The sequence below is a fragment of the Vipera ursinii genome (assembly GCF_947247035.1).
Source record: "Vipera ursinii genome assembly, chromosome: 6".
NCBI lineage: Eukaryota > Metazoa > Chordata > Lepidosauria > Squamata > Viperidae > Vipera > Vipera ursinii.
Window position 1 is genome coordinate 9,553,487 of NC_139515.1, and position 21,713 is coordinate 9,575,199.

Below are 21,713 nucleotides of genomic sequence, written 5' to 3' on the forward strand. Positions count from 1 at the left end.
CAATGGGTTTTTGCATGATTAAACCCTCGGTACAGTACATTAAAAGGTTATTCATTAACTTAATAATCGCTTCCAGTTTCATATAGGCATAATCCTGGGAGCTTGTTCAATCTTACTTCATATAACAATAGGCCACAAACGACACGGACCTTCATTGGGAAAGACATGGGGGGAAAAAAGAACTGCAAACAGACGACAAAACACAGATGATATATGAACGAATGAACTCTGGGAAATTCTTTTACGGATGAACATAAGTGTATTGTAGAAAAGAATTTGGCAGCAGTCAGTCACGCCTCCGTTAACGTTGGTTAAAGGAGAGGTTTTGACGCCTGTCTGGTGAGGTGATTTAAAGGCAGGAGAAACAAACTTTGAGTACATGATAGAAGCTGTAGAAGAAACGGGCAGAGGTTCCACCTAACATAGGCAGAATTATCACACAGTGGTCCCTGGTCCATTAGTAAAGCAGAGAACCAGCTCCTTAAACACCATAGCAACATTTGTGCACGGGAAGGCATTCAGCAGGCCCATTCTTTTCTTGCCATTCAAGAACTGGAAACCTCAGAACTTAAGAATATTAGAAAATGGTAGCCATTACATGGAAATAAAACTGGGAGGGGAGGCTGTCCTGCCTGCAGGTCAAGGAGCTCGGCCCAAAGGTCTAAGCTTGGCAATTTTGGGGTGAAGGCAGCAGGCCAGGGGTTACTTATGAAGAGAAGGAACTTTCAGGATTCATCAGAAAGCTACAAGCCAACGGCCAGTGGTAGAAAAACTCAGCTGTGGAAGATGCATCTTTAGATCTGTCAAGAACAGAATCTAGTTAAGACCTGGTAGAACTAAGCTTCTGACGGGCTACTGAGTAACAAACTGGAACAAAGCATGGATTTTTGCCAACTGCACACTGCTAAAACAATAAGTTCAAGGCTGCTAGCCTTGATTGGTCTCTTAGCTACAGCTGGTGGGCTCCACAAAGGGCAGAAGAGCCACAAAAAGCCTCACGAAATTAGGCTTATCCTCTTGTTGCGATGAAAAGATGAAATGACAAAAATGCCATTTCGTTCCTTGTTGCAACAGATGTCCAAATGCTTCACATCAACATCCGGCGGGTCTTTCTGAACAACAACAACAAAAAAACATATGTTCATTTGGAACCCAAAAACCCAATGCCTTTAAAAATAAATAAATAATTGGATGGATACTGGCTTTCAGTATTCCTAAGTGAGCAGCTCCTGGAATTTAATGGTTGCACAGATACCTAACTCAGGGGTAGGCAACCTTGGCTCTTTTATGACTCGTGGACTTCAACTCCCAGAATTCCTGAGCCAGCATGGCTCAGCTTGGAAACCTCTCCCTTTCCCCTCAGCCTGGCTGGCTCAGGAATTCTGGGAGTTAAAAGTCCACGAGTCATAAAAGAGCCAAGGTTGCCTACCCCTGACCTAACCTCAAAACGATACGAAAAAAAGAGTCATTTTGTGCATCTGGACCTGCCGCCAGTTTTTCAATAAAACCTAAAATTGGGCCCGAATTAACATTTGAGGGAGGCAGGCCAGAATAGTCAAAAAAAGCTTCTAGGTCCCGTTGCTCTTTCCTGGTCAGTGGACGTTTTCTCCAGCTGCCAGCTTTTGGTACAGGCTGCAGAGTTGCTCAGGTTTAGGAATCTCAGCCCCGGGAGTAGGTGGGACTTCAAAATCTGAAGAGCTTTGGGAGTCAGTTTGGACCTCTGGATTGAGTGTTTCCGGCCTGGCTTCTGGTTGGGTCTTCTCATCTGATGGTTCAGTTTGACCGGGAGCTGCTGTGTCCCAATATCTCACTTTGCGTTCCAAGTGATCTGCAGAAAGTGCGCCGCCATCTAAAGGCTGGCTATTTGGCGAGACTGTTTTCTTGGCGAGGAGATGAGGTATGTAGGTCGTCATTCTTTCAGCTCCCCCCTTGGAAGGGCTAAACTCCAAGTTCCTTCGCTCTTGGGAGGAAATGAGGACAGTGTCGGCTTGACTGTCCCATCCTTGGCTACCCTGTTCAGATAGATGGGTTGACTGAGAAGAATTCTGAGAAGAGATATGAGTTGAGTCACTCAGATCGTCATCGTCGTGGCAAGGAGAACGCGGCTCGGTTGAGTCTGTGCAAGGTTGGTGGTCCTCGTGGTCCGAGGCCTCTGGATCTTCTGAAGGACGTCGAAAGAAACTATCCCATTTTGGCACTTCCAAGTTAGTTTGCTGTTGGTCTTCACTGTGCTTCCCGGTTGAACCCACAAGGCTCTTGTGGGGCCTCAGCGCTGCAATGGAGTCTGTCCTCAGCAATGGAATTTCTGGAAGAGCTGTCACCTTCTCGTGTTCTTCCTCCTCTTCCTCTTCCTCGTCCTCGTCCTCATCCTCATCATTAGATTCTTCACACTCCACAAAATCAACCTGGAAAGAGGCAGGCATCGGAGCGGCTTTACAACTGTTGTCTCCTTCGCGATTTGGGAGAAGCGGCTTGCTCTCCGCGGGCCCCGCCTCTGGCAGTAATTTGGGAATCTTGTTCTTTGTGGGAATCAGTTCGGAATCAAAGAGATCCTCATCATCGCTCCCACCATCTGTCAAAACGAAAAACAAAAAAGCAAATTAATCTTTTTTTAAAAAAAAGTCCCTTTCAGGATTAATTCAGAACTCAAAACCCTCATTCGGGCGTGCTAATTTTCTGCACGGGGGGGGGGGAATTTTTGAGTTTGCAAGTTTTCAGTATTCAGCAGTTCAGGATTCTCCCGGATATGGAGAACTGAATGGTTGGTAGCTAAAGTATTGGTGGGTCTTGCAGAGGCCCAGTTTCTCATCCAGCCTCCGCCACAGAAACTCATTTAAGTGATTTGGGGCCAGTCATCACGTCAGCCCATCCCCATCACACAGGTATATGGGAGAAAAAGTGGAGGCAAAAATCAAATTAATAGAAGATTATGTCTAAAACCCTGTTTTTAAGCTGACCCTGGGACGTCAACTGCCAGAATTCCCTAGCCAGCACTACAGGCTATCCCCTACTTACAATCGTAATTGAGCCCCAGACTTACGTTGCTAAGCAAGACACTTCGTTAAATGAGCTTTGCCCCATTTTGCCACCTTTCTCGCCATAGTTGTTAAGGGAATCATTGCAGCTGTTAAGTGAGTAACGTGGCTGTTACTAACAGCGTTGGCTTTGCTTGTCAAAAGGTCGCAAAAGGGGGGGATCACGTGACCTCGGGACGCTGCAACCGTCATAAATATGAGTCAGGTGCCAGACGTCTGGATGGAAATCACGTGGCCACGGGGTTTCCACAAGGGTACTAAGTGTGAAAAAAAGGTGGCGAGTCATTTTTTAAAATCTGACGTCGTAACTTCGAACAGTCACTAAACGAACCGCTGTAAGTCGAAGTCCACCTGCACGTATTTTTTTTAAAAAAGAAAAGCATCCTTTCATCTTACTGGCGTTGAATAGCTCCAAGGCCCTTGGTCTCTTCAACACGCCGAGAGGTTTATACGTCGGCCCGTGATTTTGCCTGTACATTCTGCAGAAGGGCTTCAGGCTTAGGAGGGTAAAAATGACACAACTTTACAAAAGTGAAAATCTTAAAGGGGACGGAAGCGGGGGGTGGGGGTGGGGGGGACGTGAAAGACACTGGACTGGAAACGAATCACGTCGTCTTACTTAATTTTAGATAAATTTAACATGTGAACACAAGTCAAATGTAGATTACATCGGTTTAGTAGATTATATCTTATTTATTAGATTATATCTATTATATGCTCCAATTTTGGGAGTCAATCCGTTTGGCTTGGAAAAACTATCCTTATCTGAAAAGGTGGCAAGCCATTATCAAAGTATTTTTTGATGCAACTATCCAATGAAGAGGTTCATGAAGGCCAGCTTGATGTCGATTCCAATACAGACAGTCCTCGGCTTACAATTGTTTATGGAGTTTTCCATCCCGGTTGCAATTTGTGATGGTCATAAAACGACCCACCCAACATAAAACGACCCACCCAACTCTCTCTCTCTCTTTTTGCAGGGGTCGATTAAGTGAACACAGCAGTCCTAAACCAAACCAACACTTTGTTGCCGTTTTGCTGAAAACGAGGTAAACACTAGCTTTCAGGAAAAAAAAACATCATAAAATGCAGTCAGGTGACCGTCGGACCCGGCAAACGGGCATAAAGGTGGCCCAGTTGCTGAGCACCCAAAATTTGATCAGGCAACTACGGGGTGGGGGCACCAATCATTGGGACTTCAAATTTGGGGTTGTGAGTAGCTTCCCGGGCAGGTCTGTTGTAATTTTGCATAGTCACTAGCTGACCAGTTGTAAGTTGAACACTATTTGTATTATACAGGGGGAGGGGGAAAGAACCCTTACTTTTCTTCAACTCGTTCCTTGTTTGATCCCAGTGGAATTACATTGGGGTAGACGTTCACTGGGCAAATGTAGCTCAGGAAATCTTGGATCTAGAACAGCGGATGGAAGGGGAGGAAAAAAAAAGATGCATTGATAATATTTAATGCCTCGCCTTGATTTCTCGTATCATGATTTACAACAGCATGAGAAGTACTGCTAGACTTACAACAGATTGCTTAGCGACCGTTCAACGTTAACGACAGCACTGAAAAATGTGACTTATGACCGATGTCTAGGGCAGTGATGGCGAACCTTTGAGAGACGAGAGTGCCCAAACTGCAACCCAAAACCCACTTAAGTATCGTCGGGTGCTCGGTGGGTGTGGCCCATTGGGTGGGCGTGGCTGCAGTGGTAACAGCAGACTGGGTGGAACTAAAAAGTTCAATCAATTCATTCCAACTTTGCGAGATCTCTTTTTCTTCTCGCAAGAAGTTGAAATTGATCGAACTTTTTTTTTTGCACACGGCGGCGGAGGCCTAAAGCAAAAAGGTTTTATAAAACCCATCTGAAAGCCTAGGACTGAGGCGACGGCACACGTGCCCACAGAGAGAACTCTGCGTGCCACCTGTGGCATGGGTGCCATAGGTTCGCCACCACTGGTCATGGTTGTGCCAAAGGTGCTTTCTCAGGAGGCAACTGGACTTCCTTTGTTTTTTCCTTGAAGACGTTTCGCTTCTCATCCAAGAAGCTTCTTCAACTCTTTCAGAACAAATTCAAAGCTGAAGAAGCTTCTTGGATGAGAAAGCGAAATGTCTTTAAACAAATCAAGAAAATCCAGTTGCCTCCTGAAAAAGCACCTTTGTGACTTATGATCATTTTTCACATTTATGACCTTTGTAGCATCCCCACGGTCAGGCGATCAACATTCAGATGTTTGGCCACTGTTTCATATTTAGGACCTTTGATATGTCCTGGGGTCACCTTAACCCCTCTTGTGACCTTCTGACCAGCAAAGTCAATGGGGGAAGCCAGATTCCCTTAACAACTGGCTAACTAACTTATCAACTGCAGCGATCGACTTAAATGGGGCAAAACTCTTTCAACAAATGTCTCACTTAACCACAGAAATTTCGGGCTCAATTGTGGCCACCAACTGGCTGCTTGTAATTTGCAGTGTGTGCAGAATGATTTTTTTTTCAAAAGGCGAGATGAGGAACGGGCCTCTATCCAATAAATAAAATCTTTTGCCAATGGCGGTTGCGTTGTACGGGGAATGCAATTTAACAAAACAAAACTGGAACTACGTACCTCGCTGTAAGAAGAGTGAAATGAAAAGCAAGCTCTGTAGGAACTGGTTCCCGCCCTAAACACAAGGCATAAATTACATTCATTTCCTCTGCTGTTGATCAACGCAAGATTAAAACAGCTCAAAAACAAAAGCTGTAAACCATAGTCCCACGAATCTGTTCTAAGGAATAAGAGAATGCTCTGTACAGCCATCTTCCTGAACCCCCTCTCCTTCTGAAGGAATTACGGTGTCCCCTTGAGGACCATTACTGAACCCACATCTGGAAGACTACAGAAGATTCTTAGTCAGTCTATGACATTCAGAAGTAAAAGGAACTTGAGGTTGGATGTCCCCTTGAGGACCATTATTGAACCCACATCTGGAAGACTACACAAGATTCTTAGTCAGTCTATGACATTCAGAAGTAAAAGGAACTTGAGGTTGGATGAAAAACGGAGGGGTTCTTGGTGTTCTATGAGCTTGTTTTCTTGCAGATGTTTCATTACCCTTGTGGAAAACAAAAACATTGGCTATTGTTCTTTTTATGCAAGGTTTAGGCCCAGGTGAACCAAATCAGGCCTCATGGACCAAGTATTGAACCAAAGTCTGTGCTATGCTTCATTTTGCAGTTTGCAGTTGTATTTTATTTAATAGGATTTTGCTCAGCTTGCTTGTTTCAAATATATTTAGAACATAAGGACTGGAACAGTAAGACACAGGGAACTGAAAGTAGCTGATGGAGGCGGGTTCCAATGTACCGGGTATATGTGGAAAGTTATGTTCAGCAGAAAGTCAGTAAAAAGTCAGCAAAGGTCAGCAAAAGTCAGCAGACCATCTGACTACAGTCTCAGAACGAGAAAGGGTGTAGAGGGTGGGGACTGGACCTGATTGATTTGCCATTGGCCTATAGCTGTCCTTTTGGAATCTGCTAGGCCATATGGTCCTCATTGCAATGGGTTATTCATGTAAGTGATGTTGTGTTATTATGCTTGCTATGTTCCAAATCATTAGCAAAATAAACCTCTGGATCTTAAAGTAAGAATTATTGTTTTGTGTTGCTGTCTCTTGTCTTTTCCATTGGGTTATTCCACGATGCCCTAACTAGGTAATGTCATCAGTGCTAATAAGGAGTGCTGTTGTCTGTCAGTTTATATTCTGGTGTCTTGTCTGGGTGGGTGTTAGGGACTCTTTGTTTGGGCTGTTTACTAATGGCTCTCCTAACAAGCTTCTAACAAGCTTCACCTTATAGATGTTCTAACAAGAAGATGCAAGGATGAACCATAAAAAAAGCATCCATCACTAGCCTGCACTTGGAATCTTTTAAATCTTTTTTTCAGGGCAATTTTTAATGCTTAGTATTCTCTAAAACTCCCAGATATCAGCACTCGTACAAGTGACGCATTCAAAAAATATTTTTTAAAAAAATCCCCTTTTACACTCTGCCTTCTCCACAAATAGAAATAAACCCCATGTATATTGTAAAGAGCAGGATGAAATGACAGACAAAAAAAAAACAAAAAACCAGAAGCCCTTTTTACTTTGAATCAATTTAAATTACTAGAACCCCCTGAACTGCACCCCAGAGTAGCGAAAGAAACAGCTGGAAATGAAGCGAAATTATTTCAGCCAGACCAGGGGTGTCAAACTGCCGGCCCATGGGCTGGATGCATCACAGCGAAACCGCGCCGACCCCGTTGCCAGCAATGGCAAAAAAGTCATGATATGTCACGACACGTCACGTGGCGTTGCGCGTTTGACACCCCCTGAACTAGACCTTACTTAGGTTAACTGACAATAAAAGAAGTGCCAAATGAATGCTTCTTAGGTTGCTAGGAAAAGCATCAATGAGAGAGAAATAGAGATACAATGCTGATTTTGTGGGGTCCTTGGTGCTCAAAAAATTGGTGGTTTTCTTCCGGGCATCTCATTACCCAACTAGGTAACATCATCAGGGTTACAAGGGAGTGGGGTTTGCCCCTTCTAACACCGTTCCCTAGTTGGGTAAGGAGATGCCTAGGAGAAAACTACCAAGCTCAGAAAGCACCAAGGATCTCAGAGTTCAACCTTGAGCTAGGTAAAGGTAAAGGTTCCCCCGCACATGCGTGCTAGTCGTTTCCGACTCTAGGGGCCGGTGCTCATCTCCGTTTCAAAGCTGAAGAGCCAGCGCTCGTCCGAGGATGTCTCCGTGGTCATGTGGCCGGCATGACTAGACACCAAAGGCGCACGGAACGCTGTTACCTTCCCACCGTAGTGGTCCCTATTTTTCTACTTGCATTTTTACGTGCTTTCGAACTGCTAGGTTGGCAGAAGCTGGGACGAGTAACAGGCGCTCACTGCTACGCGGCATTTGGGATTCGACCCGCCAAACTGCCAATCTTCTGATCGACAAGCTCAGCGTCCTAACCCACTGAGCCACCGCGTCCCTTAACCTTGAGCTACAAAGCTTCTAATGCTAATTTGAGGAAATTAAAATGTACCCTACTCTCACCTCATGATCACCTTGCTTTTCTGTGTCCTTTCTCCAAACCACATGGTGGATGGCTTGACACTGATAACACGCAGCTCATTTCCATTCTGAGAGGTCATTCCACAAGGCAGCCGGTTTCTGCGGAACATTTCGTAATCCTAATGGACAGATAACACCCGGTCAAATTGTGACTAAAAGTCTATGGAGGTTTCTCAATCATCCAGGTCCTGGGCTGTCCCAAAAATGCTTTTTCCTTTGTATATATATTTTATTGGTTTTTAACAACGGCAATCTCCAGTGCCTGGTGTACAGTGTGTTGTCTCGGTTTACATTTTAAAAAGAAAAAGAAAAAAAGACAATGATAATCAATTAACATCAGTAATGATTAAATTTGATAACCCCAAAATTAGTATATTAATAATATCTTTCTTTGATCTTCCCTTTTCCCATCTATATTTCCCTTCGTCAATCTTAAACAAAATGTGATCCTTAATATTTTCAGTATATGAATGATTAAATGTAGACATTTTTTATATTTATGCAGATAACAATCTCTATGTATAACAGTTTTTTTTATCAGCTTATATTATTCCATCTCGTTAGTTCACCCTGCATCCTATTTTCGTGGTTTTTGTTTAAGATTAATTTCCCTTTTATATTCGAAATGTTTTTTTTCCTAAAGGCAGTTGCGCTTCCCGAGTTTTTGTCTTTGAAAATGTTTTGCTTCTTATCTGAAGTTCTGAAGAAGCTGCTTGGAAGAGAAGCGACACGTCTTCAAAGAAAAAAAAAGTCTGGTTGCCTTTTCGGGGGGAAAAAAAGCACCTTTGGGACATTAGTACAATAATGGCCTAATAGCCATTGTTAAATGATTGGTTTTCATTTCATCATCGCTAAATATCTATGGAGATCCTCAGTCATCCAGGTCAGTTATCCCAAAGGTGCTTTTTTTCACGAGGCACCTGGACTTTCTTGTTTTGCTTTGAAGACGTCTCGCTTCTCATCCAAGGAGCTTCTCCAGTTCTTTGAAGCGAAAACACCTTCAAAGAAAAACAAGGAAGTCCCGTTACCTCGTGAAAAAGCCCCTTTGGGATTTTTTTTCTCCCTACCAGAAGGACCCCTTTCATTAATTGACAGGAAGCAACTCTCGTTCTTTTTATAAAGAAGATACATACCCTGGGATGGCGACACGCGTGAATCTGGGTATGCCGATTTGTGGTGACATGGTAGAGGATTTCTGGCATGTTTTGAAACATGTCCAACTTGTTCACATGCACCTAGGCCAAGAGGTTCATAAAAAGGTTCTTTAGACAACTCAGAAGAGAGACAGGAGAGAAACTTTGCAGTCCCTTTTTCAGCAAATTACTGTCATGGTTCCGACAGATGAAACTCTTCAAAGAACTTGGAGGCATTGCTTACCTTAAAGAATCTTTATTTGAGTAGCGTAACGTTGGCACTTACATAGTCAAAGCCAAAATCTGGATTCCCCTCCCCTGAGCACAGAGTATCAAAGCACAATTCCCTCCTTTAATTAACAGTCATAAATCACATTCTCCAATTAGTTTGAAATGCAGGCTTGCCCTCCAGTTCTCTAACCCGCCAATTCTTATCATCTCTTATTTCAGTAATCTTGGTTCGCACACCAGTCACAGTATTGTTGTCTAACTAAACTCCCATGCACATTTCTCCTCCTCCCCCCCCAGTATCATCTAAACACAAGAAGGAAAATGGTTGCAACTCCATACGTTGTCAAAGCAAAAACATTCGATGTTAGCAGCGATGACAATTACTTGGAAGAGAATTTCTTGGTTCCTCCTCTGAATTGCTGGAGAATGTAGAACAGGGCTTTTCAACCTTTTCACCCACTGTACTACTTTTAGGATATGGCAACATCTGAGTACCACCAGTCGCCTAGCAATGTGTCCAAAACTTGACGATCAAAAAAGACCCTGGAGATGATGCAACATTCCAGCTGATCAGCACTTCTTCTGGGATCAGCACCGAGCTCCAGCTGGAGCCTGGCGCTGATCCTGGTGCTTCCGCTGAGCCCTGACAGCCCCGAAGAAGCGCTGATCCTGCCGCTTCCGCTGAGCCCTGACAGCCCTGCAGCTCCAGCCGTCTCTCGCTCAGGCTTGTGCGTTGCTGCCACCGGTTCAGCTCATTCCCCTCCCCCGCTACCACTTTTCTAGGATAGCTGCGTACCACCTGCCAGGTGCCAATGTACCAGAGGTGGTACCCGTACCACTGGTTGAAAAGCCCTGATGTAGAATGTTATGTAGAACTCGAAGGCAGGTTACTGAATCAGCCGTAACTTTTTGTTTTCATCCCATGGACTAAAAAAAAACAAAAAACCCCGTGCAACTTGTCTTTGAGACGCAAGTGATCGAGACCAATCTGTAACCCGAGGCTTGGCCTTGCGAAACAAAGCTTGATGCTCTCTCAAGCTTGGTTGTTTTCTTGCAGATGTTTAATTACCCAATTAGGGAAACATCATCAGTGCTACAGCCTCTGGGTAATGAAGGCCCTGCAAGAAAAAAACCGCCAACCTCAGAGAGCACCAAAGATCCCACAGTTCAAACCTGAGCTACAAATATTCTTTTCTGTTGGTAAAATATCGTCAACCTGAACACTTGAAGGAAGAAGACACCCGGGAAGCATGTCTTAAAAAATCAACCGCTAAGAAAAAATAAATAAATCTTGAAATAGCACTGCTGTGTTCATACTCTACATGAGAATTTCAAGACTGCCTCTGATTGATCATACAGGACAGGGTTTCCAAACTTTGGCAACTTTAAGCCAAGAGCCAGGGTGGCGTAGTGATTAGAATGCAGCATCTAATGCACTAATGCAGAATGCACTGTTCGATCTTGGCCAGCTCAAGCCTTCCATCCTTCCCAGATCGGTAAAATGAGGACCCAGATTGTTGGGAGGGGAGGGAGGGCAATATGCTGACTCTGTAAACCTGCCAGAGGGTGCTGTAAGGCACTATGAAGCAGAATATAAATCCAAGCGCTATTGCTATTAAGATGTGTGGACTTCCTCCAGGGCTAGTTGAGGAATTCTGGGAATTGAAGTCTACACATTTCCTGTTCAGAAAGGAATAACCTAGTTCAGGGGTAGGCAACCTTGGCTCTTTTGTGACTCGTGGACTTCAACTCCCAGAATTCCTGAGCCAGCATGACTCAGCTTTGAAACCTCTCCCTTTTCCCTCAGCGTGGCTGGCTCAGGAATTCTGGGAGCGGAAGTCCACAAGTCATGAAGGGGCCATAGTTCCCCCATGCTGGCTCAGGAATTCTGGGAGTTGAAGTCCACGAGTCATAAAAGAGCCAAGATTGCCTACCCCTGACCTAGGGGATGTGGTCTTACCTTCATCCCAAGCTCTTCGCTGAGATTTGTGAATAAATACTCATATCCATAAGCTGCTTTGCAATTCAGCCACACCACATGGTAGGGGCTCTGGACCACCCAGCTTCGCACTAATTCCATCATGCCTTTCATGCATTCTTCCTGATATGAAAAAGAGTACATAGGATGGTTTTAATTTAAATGCAATGTTACTACACTCGAGTTAAATTCTACACCACCCCCCGAATGAATGCAGGTCAGCATCACATGCCTGCTTCTCAATATGATGTCACTTTACTACAATCGTAAGTAAAATCTCCTTTGAAATAAGCTTGATGTCTACTCTAAGTGACCGTAAAAACGTCCTTTTCAAGCCGGCAAAACCAATCTGGTATCTATTTGGAGATTCCCAGATAATTAATAAGGAATAAGAAGTATGGACAAGAGGCAGGCTCCATCATCTAGAATAAAGCAAAATTTAGCTATAATCGTAATTCAGAGACTTACGATATTTGGCAAGCTGAAACAGAATAAACCTGAATTAATTATGTTAAATTGGAAACGGCCTAAATTGGCTAGATGGCTGCCCAAGTCATTAATTTGTATAGACGGAACTGAATGTAAGAATTGCCAGGAGTTTCAAGTGGAATTATGACAATCAGCAGCATGGCAAGAAAAATTACACCAGAAATAGGAAGGCAAATGAAGCATTATTGCTATCCATGTTGGTTAAAACAAAATGGGCCCATGTAATGTATTTCATAAGCTTAATGCATTTATGCTTCAAGGTTATCATCATTAACCTTCATGCATTTATGCTTCAAGGTATACCTTTTATCATCATGAACAAATGGTAGAATGTATTAATTTACATATTTTAATTACATATACATAATGTTATTTTTTCATGCTACTCACCCGGCTTGGTATTTGATAATATTTGGGATCAAAGAATGTGGTGTCTAAATAGACACTCTGGATGTCTTTCACTCTGAAAAGAGAATGGCACAGTATCGGTACAGTAGTCCTTGACTTATGACCACTCTTAGGACTGGAACTTCAATTGCTAAGCAAGGTAGTTGAGTTCTGCCAGATCTTATGACCAGTTTTGCCCCTGATGTTAAGTGAATCGCACTGTCATTAAACAAATCTGGCTTTCCCCGTTGGCTTTGCTTGCTGGGAGCCAGCTAGGATGGTCGCAAATGGTATTGTCGAAAGAAAAATCTTCCATCAGGGTCCAGTCCAAGCCGGGAATAAACAACATGGAGACTGCTTTAGAAAGAAGGTTGTAGTTTATTGAAGAGGAGAGCCAGACAGAAAGATGGCTCTGGGAAAACTGAGCACGTGCAGTAGGGAGTGGGTTTTTATACCTTCTTGGGCTTTTGTTTGGAGTTGTTCCTGTGTCATGAACTTTGACCTGAGCCTGAGTGTGCCTTTCTGGTATTCCGACGGGGGTGGGTTAATCCTATTTATGTCCCAAAGGTCATATCCTGCTTTCCTGGGGCTGGGGCTGATGACTGTTGGATTTTTTGGTATGAGGAATAGTTGATTTTAGGGATCTTTATCTTTCTAATCCCAGCTTCCTGACTCCAATCTTTCCGACAAGTTTATCACACCTGCATTTCTGCAGACCTGGTTTCTGTCTGGGGCAGAGAGACTGGGGGGGGGGGTTGTTGGTGTTGGTTTCTGCCTTTAAAATCCTTTGAGGAAATATATTCTGCCTTTTTAATATTTCCCAAAATATTATTTTTCCCCCCTCTGGATTCTTCCCACAGTATCACATGCATCTGAATTTTGATCATGGGAATGCCGGTAGTAATTGTGAGGACTAGTCATTAAGTCACTCTGAAAGGTCGCTAAATGAATGGCTGCACTATCCATCTTGCGTCGGGCATATTTATGTCAGCTACACATTCATTCATAAAGTTTATGCCAGGATCTGGAATATTATATTTCCTTTTACAAAGTCATTTAATTTCTCAAGAAGGAAAAGCGGGACATAAATTCATTTCCAAGCTTCTCTCAGCTGAGATGAGAATCGGAAGCCACACGGACGCTGTTCGAGGACCCAGATCTTTAGTAGGTAATTTTTTTTATTATTATTTTTCAAGAGCCGGGAAAGCCATTGAGAAAGAATTCTGCTATAAAATGCAAGCCCAGTTGATAGGAAAATCAACGGTCCACTCTCGCACACCTTTCTCCCACCTGCGTGAGGCAACAGGTTGCAAACCTCAGCGTGCTGGTGGGTAGGAGGGACAGTTGCCCCTTATCCCTTGTTACTGGAACAGACTAGATAAGACAAATAAGCTTTATTGTCACTTTTCTGTGTACACAACGGCACACGTTAAAATGAAATTCCAACGACTTCTGACCTTGTCAGAACTGACCCTCTCTGGCTTATTATAGACCAGTGATGGCGAACCGTTTAGAGACCGAATGCTCAAACTGCAACCCAAAACCCACTTATGTACTGTCAGGTGCTGGGTGGGCGTGGCCCATGGGGTGGGCGTGGCCCATGGGGTGGGCACAGCTGCGGTGGTAACGGCAGACTGGGTGGGACTAAAAAGTTCAATCAATCAATTCCAACTTTGTGAGATCTTTTTTTTTTCCCCGTGAGAAGTTGAAATTGATTGGTCTTTATTTTTTTCCCATACAGCGGCGGAGGCCTAAAGCGAAAAGGTTTTATAAAACCCAGCTGAAAGCCTAGGAGTGGGGCGACGGCATGTGTGCCCACAGAGAGGGCTGTGCGTGCCATAGGTTCGCCACCATGGTTATAGACTGTGGCTGTGTTTGCGGGGAGCAGCATATGGATCCCTCAGCTCTGAAAATTCAGCAACTCCTCTGCCAATCAATCAAATCAATCAACCGCAAGTGCAGAAAAAGCACAAAGGTGGATCCTCCAAGGGCACGTAAGAGGCTTTGGGTTTCTCATTTCATACGATTGCTGGGGAGTAAAGCATCTTTCTCCAGCTAAGTTCAAGACATTCCGACATGCTAAAGAGCTGAGTTCATTCCTCCACATTGCCCCCACGCACGTTACCGAGGACACAAAACAGGGACAATATCCACCTTTTTGTCACAGGCCTACTACGGGTGTGCCATGGTGAATAGCCAGGGGTTTGCCTCACCTGCTTCCTGAATGCAAAAGTTCCATTCGGGCTACTTCTCCTCTGGCAAGTCGGAAATCCCCCGTGTACAATACCGTCCCATTTTCCCCTTGGAAGAGAAACCTAGTTGAAAACATATCTGTTTATTATTCATATTCAATAATAATAATAATAATAATAATAATAATAATAATAATAATAAGAAGAAGAAGAAGAAGAAGAAGAAGAAGAAGAAGAAGAAGAAGAAGAAGAAGAAGAAGAAGAAGAAGTTGTTGTTGTTGGAAGGGACCCTGGAGGTCATCTAGTCCAACCCCCTGCTAAGGCAGGAAACCCTATACCGTTTCAGACAAATGGCTGTCCAGTCTCTTCTTAAAAACTTCCAGTGTTGGAGCATTCACCACTTCTGGAGGCAGGTTGTTCCACTGGTTAATTGTTCTAACTGTCAGGAAGTTTCTCCTGCTAAACAACCCATTCCCTGCTGAGTTTGCCCGCTTTAGAATGGGCCCGGTTGCAGCCATCTTTTTCCTTCTCATTCCTAGTTGCTGCACAGCATGGAGGGAGGGGGGTTTGCCAAGTGTTGCGCTAGCTAGACAAAGCTAGACTTTTTATCTCGGACTTTCTCTCACGGGAACCAAGGTCATCGGCTGCTCCCGGGACTGCAGGGTGGGCGTTTCATGAAAAGCCCACCAACAGGCTGAGTGGGGATACGTAGTTGCTTGCATAGCTTTGGGAATGGGATTTCTTAACTTAATAACAATAACAACAATAACAACAATAAAGTTGGAAGGGACCTTGGAGGTCATCTAGTCCAACCCCCTGCTCAGGCAGGAAACCCTATACCATTTCAGGCAAATGGCTGTCCAGTCTCTTCTTAAAAACTTCCAGTGTTGGAGCATTCACAGCTTCTGGAGGCAGGTTGTTCCACTGGTTAATTGTTCTAACTCTCAGGAAGTTTCTCCTTAGTTCTAGGTTGCTTCTCTCCTTGATTAGTTTCCACCCGTTGCTTCTTGTCCTGCTTTCGGGTGCTTTGAAGAATAGCTTGACTCCCTCTTCTCTGGGGCAGCCCCTGAGATATTGGAAGGCTGCTATCATGTCCCCCCTCGCCCTTCTCTTCATTAAACTACACATACCCAATTCCAGTAACCGTTCCCTATATGTTTTAGCCTCCAGTCCCCCAATCATCTTCGTTGCTCTTCTCTGTACCCTTTCTAGAGTCTCGACATCTTTTTTACATCGTGGTGACCAAAACTGGATGCAGTATTCCAGGTGTGGCCTTACCAAAGCATTGTAAAGTGGTATTAAGACTTCACATGATCTTGATTCTATTCCTCTGTTAATGCAGCCTAGCACTGTGTTGGCTTTTTTGGCAGCTGCCGCACACTTCTGGCTCATATCTAAGTGATTGTCCACTAGGACTCCAAGATCCCTTGCACAGTTAGTACTATTGAGCAAGGTACCACCTGTACCCAATACTTCAGACTTGGTTTCACTTTTGAAGTACCGATACTCTGTATCAATAAACATGTTCTTTTGAGGAATTTGCAAGCCCCGGAGTTCTGGTTTACTTGTCTCTGTCGATCGGAACCATGACAGAGTCATAGTTTCAGAGATATTTCCTTACCTAAGCAAAGAGCAGGACAAGTTCTGATTTCCCGCTGTCTTCCCCATTGCATTTACTTGTGGGAAGCTGGAAGGGAGTGTCAGAAATTCCTCTCTTCCTCCCTCCCTCCCTCCCTCCCTTCCTCTCCCTAATGGGGATGAATTGGGCTAATTACACTGGGATCCTCATGAAAGGTAAAAGAATTGTGGCAGAAGTAAACAAAAAAAAAAACCACATTTCCGCCATTGCTGTTAATTGTTTGATAGAAGAAAATGCATACATAACTGATCCTGGGCAATGGCCAGCAGGCAGAAGTGTGACCTCTATATCTTCTTTCTGGAAGGAAAAGATGGAAAAAGAGCTTCAAATTCATTAGATAACAGGACAGTGGAAAACAGCACGGAAAACTCTCGATGTTTACACTAGTATCTGGTTCCCCAATTATCGGTCACAGCTAATAAGGAACACCTGATTAGACCTGTTTGCCTGTTTGTCGAGGGGGCAAAACAATTTGAGCTCAAAGTCTTCCAAACCTCCCCTTCCAATCCTATCGGAACTGTTCCAAATTTTACAAATAATGTGACCTCTGAATTGTGTGTGTGTTTTTGATAGGCTTCTTCTGTTAATGGTGAGAACAGTCGTAAGAATAAGCATTTATTCTTGCATTTAAGATTTTCAACCAAACGGCTAGAAAAGGAATTAGGAGTAGCCCCCGACTTACGATTGGTTGCTTGGCAACCAAAGTTATGACCAACATACAAAAGGAGACTTAAGACCTGGATTTCAGTGGTTACCCACACCCCCGCCCCATCCTTTTGGGTGCTCCATTTATGACTGTTTTCAGTCCTGCATCATGATATGGCGTTTTACAATGGGTTAGGCAAAAACCAGCAGTTACTTATGGTTTTCAGCAAAATCATGCCTCTATTGAAGCATGATTGGTTTAACGACTGCGGTCTTCATCTTACAACTACTACATTCACTTAACTGCTGCAGAAAACATTGTAAAATCAGGTCAGTCACATGGTCAGGCTGCATTCTGGTTGGTAACTCGGGGACTACTTGTAAAAATAAATAATTCCCCCCCCCCCAAACGACAGTCTGTGGGGTTTTGCAAGGATTGAGGGTTAGAAAGCTTTAAAGCCAGGCCCACATTTGGATCCAAGAGATAAAGCATTGAGCTTCAACGGAGCATCCCACCTCGCCTGATGCTTCCTCAATGAGAGAAATTTGCGTCGGTGTTTCAACTTCCAAGGTGACCTAAATCATAGAAACCACAATAGACAGATCAACGCTGAGAAAAGAGATATATTTGTGACACTCCCTAGTGTGGAAATATTTATGACAGGAAGATGTAGGGGGAACTAGAGTTTCTTATTGCCTTCGTAGCATTTATAGGTAATAAACGTGTAGAAGAAATGGGTAACTTACGATGTAATTTTCCCAGAATGTGTATCGTGGGCTGGACAGTAGCAATTCTTTCGTCACAGGGGAGCAATACAGGCGGAGTTTCAAACTTGTAAGATAAAACAAAACAAAATAAAAAAAATACAAACATACCATATAATGTGCTGCATATTTCAATTTTGGGTGCTGAAGTCCACACATCTTAAAAGTTGCCAAGGTTGAGAACAATAGGAAAAACAATAATGGGAGTTAGCTCCATTTCCTGCTTGTGAACTGCATAGATGAGGAAGAGAGATTTCTGTCTTCTTAAAGCATTCCGATCTCTTAAGCAAGCTATTACACAAGACATGCAAGCCAACATAGCAATAGCACTTAGACTTAATATACCACTTCACAGTGCCTTAGAGTCCTCTCTTAGCAGTTTAGAGTGTCAGCATATTGCCCTCAACAGTCTGAGTCCTCATTTTACCAACCTCAGAAGGATGGAAGGCTGAGTCAACCTTGAGCTGGTTAGGATCGAACTGCCGAACTGCTGACAATCAGCAGAATTAGTCTGCAGTATTGCATTCTAACCACTGCACCATCACAGCAATCATATCCTCTACAACTGTAAGGGAAATTTGATAATTGCGCGTAATTACTACACGTGCTCTTTTTTCCCCCAGAGCTATATTTCTGTCTGGTTCTCCTTTTCAATAAACTACAACCTTCTTTCTAAAGCAGTCGCCATGTTGTTTATTCCCGGCTTGGACTGGACCCTGATGAAGATTTTTCCTTCAACAGTAGAGAAAGTCTTGTTTGGACTTCAGCGCAAACTTGAAACTCCTTTGCTTAGAAGTAAAGAATCTTCCAAATGGTGCTTGCAAGGTTCAGATGTTCTCTAGACCCCATTCATCTTTACCAAAAGTTCAATACAGCTAGTCCTCGACTTACGACAGTTCATTTAGTGACTGTTCGAAGTTACAACAGCACTGAAAAAAGGAACCTATGACCGTTTTCCACACTTACGACCATTTCACCATTCCCTTGGTCATGTAATCAAAATTCAGACACTTGGCAACTGACTCATATTTATGACGGTTGCAGTGTCCCAGGGTTATGTGATCTGCTTTTGCGACCTACTGACATGCAAAGTCAACGGGGGAGGCGAGATTCATTTAACAACCATGTTACTAACTTCACATCTGCAGTGGTTCACTTAACAACAGTGGCAGGAAAAAAGTTGTAAAATGGGGCAAAACTCACTTCACCAATGTCTCATTTAGCAACAGAAATTTTGGACTCAATTGTGGTCATAGGTTAAGGAACACCTGTTTGTCAAATTCTGCAAGGCAGGCCAGCAAGGATCTTCTCTGATTACTTTTTTATTTCACTTAATATCCTTTCTTGTTCTCCACTGCGTTTAAAGTTTCAACAGCCCCAGTCAAATGCAATCTTCTAATCAATTCTAAATGTTACTAGCAGTTCTGGAGAAAAGATTTTTCCACAAGGAAAAAAAAAGGAAAGAAAAATGACAGGGCAAAACCCCCCCAGTATTGTAATATTCTTTTCAAAGACATTTGAAAAGAGGTGATTGCAATTTGATGCTCCTGTCAGATGCTACTAAGTCTGTTATTCTAGCAAAATTTAACAGAAGCAGTTCTTGTACCTGCATGCCAACCGTCTTTTCATAGAAGGGGCTCTCAAGCCTTTCATGTGATCTGAATAAACAAACCAACAGGATACGAATTAAAATAATCTCCATACAAATCATTAGAAAATTAACACATTAAATACATCATTGTGTTCAACAAGTTTTCCCCACTTGTACGATAATCGATACCTGATTGAAAAGCAGGGATCAGCCTCTGCTGGGTCTTTTAGCAGCCTGTATGTACCTTTTGCTTAAAAAAATAGTTTAATTTAAAAAATAACCCCAAAAAAAGCATCTTCCAAATTCAACTCCACTGCTGGGGATTTGTGGCAACAAGACACAAATAGACCCAATTAGCCTGGATATTAGCTTCAAAGGTAGAGGTGACTTCACACTAATGGTTTACTTGGTAGGTCTGTTAGTTAAATTTATTTAATTGCTTGTTATGGAGAGCCCACCCGTTGGGCTGGCCTTCTTCAGGGTGTTTTTTCCCCACACTAGGGGTGGTGCCTGCTTTCAAATTGTGATGCTGGAGACTGAAGCCAAGACATAGAGTAGCTGACTTTTTTTTCTCCTGGTCTCCTCCTTTGACCAACTCTTAGTAACTCCACACAGGCTTTCGAATTTTGGTGCTCAAGAAGACTCTTGGGAGACCCAATCAGTCAATCCTAAAGGAAGTCAACCCTGACTGTTCTTTGGAAGGACAGATCCTCAAGCTGCAACTCAAACACTCTGGCCACCAAATCAGAAGACAGGACTCCTTGGAAAAGACCCTGATGTTGGGAAAGATGGAAGGCAAAAGGAGAACGTGGGTCTGGGCAAACGTCTGGGAGAAAAGCGGAGGAGAGGAAAGTTTGGTGTGCCATGGTCCATGGAGTTGTGAAAAGTCAGAACCTAGTGACTAAACAACAACAAATCCTAAGATCATAGAATCACAGGGCAGGAAGAAATCTTGGAGGTCTTGTCCTTCAACCCTCTGCCCAAGGCTGCATCCCGGACAAATGGCTGTCCAATAAATAGATTTTTTTTCTTGGAAGAAGTGTGTGTGTATAAAAATAAAATATTCTTCTTGCACCTCATAAAAGGATGTTGACACTAGCAAACTCTGGGTGCTCAAAATATTCTCAAAAGTCCTAGGAAAGTTAATAACCCTTCCCAGAAATGCTCAGGCATGTCCATCAAAGTAGATATTGAAGCAGCTGGAAATGTTTTGTTGAACTTCCCTCTATACACCAACTAATGATCACTTAGATACATGAGTAAGCATAATTTGACTTTCAACATTTAATCGCTACCTGTCCCCATATTTTTCTGTTATTCAAATCTCACCCTTTTCTGGCCAGATAGGTGGACAAATACAGGGAGTCCTCAACTTACAACAGTTCATCTAGTGACCGTCAGAAGTTACAACGGTGCTGAAAAAAAAGGGACAGGACTGCAGCATCCCCATGGTCACATGATTCACATTCAGATGCTTGACAACCGACTCATACTTATGACGGTTGCAGTGTCCCAGGGTCACAGGATCCCATTTTGTGATCTTCTGTCAGGTGAAGCCGATGGGGAAGCCGGATTCGCTTAACAATCGTTACTACCGTATTTTCCGGCGTATAGGACGACTTTTTAACCCATGAAAATCACCTCAAAAGTTGGGGGGTCGTCTTATACGCCCAGTCGTCTTATACGCCGGAAAATACGGTAACTGAATATCTGCAGTGATTCACCACAAACCGTGGCAAGGAAGGTCGTAAAATGGGGCAAAATTCACTTAACAAATGGCTCACTTAGCAACAGAAATCTTGGGCTCCATTGTGGTGGACCACCTGGAACCGCCAGACACACGACTCAGTGCCTGAACAAAAGAGGCAGTGCTGGGATCTCCTGGTGGTCTCCTTTCTCGCCCCTTCTCCCACCGGGGGCCCCCGCTCACCCTTATGGCAGTGGGAGAGGAAGTAGGCGCGGGCGCGTAGGTTCTCCCGGTCGAAGCGGTCGATGGAGAGGTGCGGATACTCACGCATCACCCCGCCGAAGCTGCTCATGCTGCCGTCAGCGCTCTTCCGCTTGGCTCTTCCGCCAGTCTCTTCCCGCCGCCCTCTCATTGGCTGGGGCGGCGCCAATCACAGGCAAGACTCCCCAGACGCATGCGCAAACGGGAACTCGGAGGGCGCGGCGCTGCTCAGTCCTGGATCTTAAAGGGACGAGGAGGCTCCGCCCAGAGCGGGGCGCCACGCCTTCCGAGTTCTCATTTACGCATGCGTCCGGGAAAAAAAGCCTTCCCTGTGATTGGGCGGCGGCTCAGCCAATCGCAGAGAAGCCTCGCACGTGCTGGAGGCGGGCGAGGGGAATCTACGAGCGGCTGGGTCCTAGCGCGGTTTCATTTAGTGGTGTGGAGAGTGGTTGTGCCTGCATTTTCTCCTTTTATTCTGACTAAATCGTATTTACTCTGAAAAAAACAAAGAAAGGGAAGGCTGCCCCAGCCAAAAGTGCAAGACGCGTGTCTTCCTTCGTCTTCCCTTGCATGCAACAGTTTCTA

The 21,713-nt window shown here is 44.0% G+C and overlaps 1 protein-coding gene across 2 annotated transcripts; it reads right to left on the reverse strand.

Moving 5' to 3' along the window:
• Positions 1-1,350: 1,350 nt before the first annotated feature.
• Positions 1,351-21,234, reverse strand: DCLRE1C (DNA cross-link repair 1C). 2 transcript variants are annotated; one of them, XM_083366275.1, is made up of 14 exons: positions 21,111-21,234; positions 19,196-19,247; positions 17,572-17,656; positions 17,341-17,400; positions 16,421-16,476; positions 14,562-14,663; positions 12,352-12,424; positions 11,455-11,595; positions 9,264-9,365; positions 8,113-8,249; positions 5,645-5,699; positions 4,358-4,446; positions 3,432-3,532; positions 1,351-2,572 (listed from the first exon to the last, which is right to left on the reverse strand). In XM_083366275.1, exons 1-14 carry the CDS (start codon positions 21,217-21,219, stop codon positions 1,593-1,595), a joined length of 2,142 nt encoding a protein of 713 aa, XP_083222401.1. In that variant the 5' UTR covers positions 21,220-21,234; the 3' UTR covers positions 1,351-1,592. The 2 variants fall into 2 exon arrangements, with proteins under 2 accessions (XP_083222401.1, XP_083222402.1); XM_083366276.1 differs by having other exon boundaries at positions 1,352-2,572; positions 20,965-21,189.
• Between the last annotated feature and the right edge of the window lie 479 nt (positions 21,235-21,713).